This window comes from Carettochelys insculpta, chromosome 2, assembly GCF_033958435.1.
Source record: "Carettochelys insculpta isolate YL-2023 chromosome 2, ASM3395843v1, whole genome shotgun sequence".
Classification (NCBI taxonomy): domain Eukaryota; kingdom Metazoa; phylum Chordata; order Testudines; family Carettochelyidae; genus Carettochelys; species Carettochelys insculpta.
The window spans coordinates 120,970,705-120,976,704 of record NC_134138.1 but is presented as its reverse complement, the minus strand read 5'-3'; the positions used below and the strand labels follow the sequence as shown (position 1 = coordinate 120,976,704).

Sequence of the window (6,000 nt, the reverse complement as noted above, 5' to 3'; positions counted from 1 at the left end):
TATTTTTTGGTCTCTGTCACTAGGATCAGAGCAAATGTGATTGTACCTAAGGGCTTGACTGTAAACAATGGATCTAGTTATGTGTGCAGGATGGAAGCTAGAAGCATGTAGGTAAGTATAGCGATCGGTGGCTTTCCAGTAGAGTGTGCTACTGATCAGGCCATCCTTGATTTGTACTGTAGTGTCCAGGAATTGTATCTCTCACATGGAGTATTAGAGGCATAAGTTGATGGTGGGGTGCAGATTGTTAAAGTCTCTGTGGAATTCTTCTAGTGTCTCTATACCATGGGTCCAAATCATGAAGATGTTATCAACATATCTTAAGTAGAGGAGTGGTAATAGGGGACAAGAGTTGAGGAATCGTTGTTCCAGGTCAGCCATAAATATATTAGCATATTGTGGGGCCATGCAGGTGCCCGTAGCAGTTCCACTAATGTGGAGGTATAAATTGTCCCCAGATCGAAAATAATTGTGGGTGAGAAAAAAGTTACAGAGGTCAGACATGAGATTGGCTTTGGTGACATCAGGGATTATATTCCTGATTGCTTGTAATCTGTCTTCATGTGGAATATTAGTGTACAGAGCCTCTACATCCATGGTGGCAATGATGATGTTGTCAGGAACCTTTCCGATGTTTTGAAGTTTCCTCAGGAAGTCAGTGGTACCTTGGAGATAGCTGGGAGTGTTGGTGGCATAGGGTTTGAGGAGAGAGTCAAGAGCAACTAACATCATATACGCCATCATGTGCCAACAATGCCCAGATGCTTTATATATTGGGCTGTGTCTACACGTGCACAAATCTTCAAAATAGCCATATTTCAAAGATTACTAATGAGGCACTGAATTGAATATTCAGCGCCTCATTAGCATTAGGATGCTTCCAGCCACAGCGCTTCGAAAGCGCGTGGCTTGGCGTGGCTACACAGGGGGCCTTTTCGAAAGGACCCCTCATCTTCCGAAATCCCTTTATCCTGCTCACTGATCGGAATAAAGGGATTTCGAAGTCGGTGCGGTCCTTTCGAAAAGGAGCCCCATCTGGAAAGCGGCGCAGCAGCGAGCTGCGGGAATTGCGAAGAGCTGCGGCTGCCGGCATGCTAATGAGGCGCTGAATATGTATTTCAGTGCTTCATTAGTAAACTTTGACATGTTTTAGGCAACTATAGACGTAGCCACTATCACTTAAGGCCAGAAGGTGCCATCAGTACCCCGCCTGCAGCCCCCGTTTTGCCCCCCCAGCCGGGGAAGAACGCGCGCGCGCGCCCACGACAGCCCCGAAAACCAGGAGGCCCTCAGCAGCGGCCTTCCGACCCTCCTCCACCCTCTCTGCTAGTACGTCATGACATCACTGCGCAGCGGCGAGGAAGACGGAAGGGGCGGGACTGGAAATGACCCCCCTGGGCGAGGTCTCCGTTAACAGACTGACGGTCGGAGAGGGGGAAGTGTCCGTCGCTCCCCACTGCGCGCGAGACGGTGTTCCTCCTCCTCTGTGCGCGGAGGTGGGCGGCCCCGCCCCCGGCCCCGCCCCGCGCTCGTGCCGCAGGGAGTGAGAGGCGGCGGGAGGGGGTGGAGGAGCAGCGCGCGGAGACCCAGCGGGCAGGGGGAAGATGTTTGAGACGCTGCGGGAGCGGCTGCTGAGCGTGCAGCAGGACTTCACCACGGGGTGGGTAGAGCGGCTGTAGCCTTCCGCGCGCGGAGCCCCGACGGGGGCGGGGAAGAAAGTTCCTTCTAAGTTCCTTCCGAGGGCCCGGACTCGAGTGAGGTCGGGCTGTGGGGACCCGGGCGGGAGTCGAGGGCCCGATGCTGCGGGAGCTCCGGGCAGTGGCTTAGACCCCCCCCCAGGTTTCACCCTCGCGTCCCGCTCGCTGCTCCGAGGACCCCTCGGCGCGCTAAAGGACTGGCACGGGAGTCGGCCGGTGGCGCGGTGGGAGCGGGTAGCACTGGCGTTGGTTCGTGCGCGCGTTGTGGGGACACGGGACTGGGGAGAACTGCCGGCCAAACTCCCGGCCCGGGAGTGACTTTTGCACGGGGGGGCGGCGCGGACCTAGCTGGCTAACGCCTGGTTAGCCGCCTCTGCGCGCGGGAGGCGGGGCTGCCGTGTGAGGGGCGGGGAAGGGAGGACGGCCCCACCCATCCGTTAGGAATGGGAAAGGAAAACCCAAAGCATCCACCTGAGCTTCGCTTTAATCGGCTGTCTAGCCGTGTACTGGGGGGAGGAAGACCCCACGTGCCAGCTAGCCAGTGATGGATTTTCCTCGCCTCGCCCCTCTTCCCCCCCGGCCCCGGCCGAACTGGTTCTTCACCGCTTAGGGCTGCTGCTTGTGGGTGTGTTCAGCTGCTGAGCAATCTGATACGTGGATCTCATTGAAGAGAGACCGAGAGATAGCTGTGATAGTCTGTATTCTATCAAAGCAAGTGGCACTTTAAAGACTAACAGAATAATTTGTTGGGTGATGAGCTTTCGTTGGTCTGTCCCACGAAAGCTCATCACCCAATAAATTATTTTGTTAGTCTTTAAAGTGCTGCTTGACTGCTTTTTGGTTTGAAAGTTTGTGGCATGTAGGAGCTGAAGGGTTGGTGTGCTCTTGAAAAAAATATACAGTAAAACCCCGAGATATGTGCACTCATATTGTGCCTCTCTCGGGTTAATGCAGCTGCTGCCCCTCACAGGAGTGTCATGCTCCCTGGGAACCAGGTGGGAGCCAGGAAACTGACCATTGCTGGTGCTGTCTCTTGTGAGCAGCAGAGAGCTGTGAGCCAGTCTCCAGCTCCCCTCAGATCAGAGGAGACTGGAAACCTGGCTCCCCGAGTTAAGTAGAAATTCAGTTTAGGGAGGGTTGCCAAGAACACAACCTTTGCATAAGTAGGGGGTCTACTGTACTCTGATGAATGGTGCACTAAGGTGGCACCCCATGTAGGTGCAGCTATGTTAATAGAAGAGGGCTTCAGTTATCATTTGAAATGGTGGTGTTCCTACACAGATGGCAGGGATGCAGTGCAGAAGCCCTTCTGGAAATACACTATGAGGCTGTGCTGACATGGCTATGATGGTATGGTCTTACAGTGCTGGCCATGTCCATGCTACAAAATTGTCACCTTAAGTTACGCTGGCTTGCAGCCACCTCAATTATTAAGTTGCTGAGATGTATGCAGATTTGCCTCCTTGTTTCAGTGGTGCACAGTCTCACCAGAAGCACGTCTATTGATTGTATTATCAGTGTGGGATGGCTCTTGAAAGAAAGTGTCAGCTGACTTAAGCAGTTCTGCATGCACTGATGCTAAATTAACTTAATTATATTGACCATGGCTGTGCTGTTTGATGGGGTGACATTTGTAAAATGCTATAGAGGCACTTTAGTCAGTGAGAGCCGAATTTAAGTGAAAACACTTCTATAGCTAGATTGATGCAAAGCAGCTTATGTTAAGCTAACCATGTACAGGCTGCATCTCTGAAATCCGGTACTGTCTCTACCAGGATGTTCCTGGACCAGAAAGCCTGGTGGCCCGGAGCAGGGGCTAGCTGGGCATGGCAGCTTGGCTGGGGAGTCATGGCCAGGGAGCAGTAACCCAGCAGTGATGGGGGGAGCTGCTGGGTTTAGGGAGCAATGGAGTGGTGGTGGCCAGGGAGCCACTGCTACCGGGAGCCGGGAGCAGCAGCCCAGCAGTGGCCAGGAGCTGTGGTCAGTGAGCTGGGGAACAGCAGCCCCGGCTTCTAGCCTGGCTGTAGTTGGGCTGCCGTTGTAGGGCGGAGCCCAGAATGCAGTCTGGCTGAGGCCTGCGGCAGGGTGCTGGCCTAGGCAGAAGTGGAGTCAGGCAATTTATTTTTTTTAAACCCTGATACAGTTTTGGCTCTCACGGTATTCTTTGGTAAGCTATTCCACATATTTGCTGTATGTTGGTTTTAAAAATGGCCTTTTGTTTTTGTTGAATCTGATGCCCATTAACTTCATTTGGTGTCCCCTATATGAAATGAGTGGATGTGTTTGGTTTTATGTTTGTTTTGGATGGTTTTAAGATAAACCAACAAATAAAGACATAAAGAGTTATACAGATACAAAAGAGTGAAACTTTCCTGTGGAGACAGGATGCAAGTGTCTCAGTAGTGTAAGTCCCAGTGTAGATGCATAAATGGGACTTGAACTCCTAAATCCGACGAGGTGCATTTGAAAATCCCATATGCAGCTATTTGTACAGTACTGTGTGAGAGAAGGAACGGAAGAATACAGTCCATGGAAAAGTCACTTCGTGTAATAATCTTGAAAAATGCAATATATGTGGGGAGACAGTTGTCACTTCAAAATAAGCAGAAGCAGAATTGACATTTATAAATCTTAGGATGCACTGAAGGTACCTACTGTGTCAACCTATTTTTCTGATTAAAGTTGTGATAGTTAACAAAGGCCTGATACTTTTTGTTTTGAGTTTTAGGTTGAAGACTTTGGGTGACAAATCAAGAGAAGCAAAAATAAACAAGCAGAGGTATGTGTGTGTGCTCAAATATATAGCTTTGTTTTATGAGTCTGTTTATGAAAATGCTGTTTAAACATAGCCAATATACTTTGGCAAAATTGTTTACATTACACTGCAATTTTGAAGACTACGCTGCTACTCTGTTGATGAGAGGAATACCTGTAATGTCTGATTTCATACAACTGTTCCTTCCCACTTAAAATTAGTCCTTTTTGGTGCTCAGCTCTTAATGTAAAGTTTGATGTTTGCTAGCGTAATCATTTATGCAATTTATCATTTTTCTATAAGTGAATGTTGTGTACCACAATCATTTTTCATATAACTATGAGGTGATTTTGACATAAGAGCCTTTGAGTGCTTAAAAATTGAAATCAAAGGAGTGGCAACTGTAGAAGAGAAATTTTAATTCATTTTACAGCATAATTGAAAATAGCATCAGTTGTGTTTCTATAGTCGGCATTTTAAAATGTCGTCATTCTGTTTTCAACATGAATAAATAACATATTTGTACATATTCAACTGAAGAAAAATACAGCTTGCTATCATTATTAACGGTATATCAGATTTGATTTGGCAGTGCTTTTATCCAGAAATTGCAGCGATGCAGATGTGTATGTCCTTTAAAATGAATGAACAAACAAAGCAATTTTTAAATCAATTTGCTGGTTAGTTGTGCATAAAGCAGACCAAGGGTAAAGTATTTGGTTGTGAGATTGCTGAATTAGTTACTTTAGGAAACTCTCTGCTATTCGTAGGTGTTGCATTAAAATGCTATTATTTATGCTACTGTATATGGCATATTGACCTATGATCATTGATTCTGTAGGATGTTACGATTGATACATTAACATGAACTCTGTACTGCTGAAGTTCATGAGGACTAGGGAGTGAATATTCTATCCTGTTTATGCTGTTTCTGTGTGTTAAGGGAGGTAGAGGACTGCTTTGGAAGCGGGGTAGCTGAAGTCCCCTTGCATAGCTATATTACATAGATTGTCCGGATGGCATAAGTGTGCATCTATCCTTTTCTAGTCCTGTTTTTGTATAATTCATGTTTGGCGAGATGGAATTATTCACACAGCCCTGTGAAATTCTTATTTTTATAATTTTTTTTCAAAATGTTTCATTTCTTTATTACTATTACATTAATAATAGTAATATATCCCATATTTGGGATAGATATATATATAGTAAGATATCCCAAATAACCGTATATACGTAAAAAGTGTCCCTAATTTATAAATCACAGTTTATATTGCATCATTTCCCCAAATTGTACTGCATCTTCCTTAGAATCTCTCCTTGTTCATCTTCACTCAACATCACAAAGGCCATTAGAACATTGCTATCGCTTCCTTTTTAGTCCCCTTCACTAGGTGTCCCCATTGTCCCTCATATATTCTCCTGTTGAATGTCAAACTGCCTAGTTCCCATTAGTCCCAGAAATCCTTCCGCTTACTTCCCCTCCCCACTAAGCCCAGTTCTTTCCATTAGTACCAGGAACTTTTCCTATGTTTGCTTGTATAGCTTCCC

General features: G+C 47.0%; 1 protein-coding gene across 1 annotated transcript in view; it reads left to right on the top strand.

The window, feature by feature from the left end:
• Positions 1 to 1,413: 1,413 nt before the first annotated feature.
• DTNBP1 (dystrobrevin binding protein 1) overlaps positions 1,414 to 6,000 on the top strand; it is a 128,807-nt gene continuing 124,220 nt past the window's right edge. The window contains exons 1-2 of the mRNA XM_074987639.1: positions 1,414 to 1,660; positions 4,426 to 4,476. Of these exons, the coding sequence (XP_074843740.1) occupies positions 1,605 to 1,660; positions 4,426 to 4,476 (107 nt within the window). The 5' untranslated portion in view covers positions 1,414 to 1,604. The remainder of the gene's footprint in view (positions 1,661 to 4,425; positions 4,477 to 6,000) is intronic.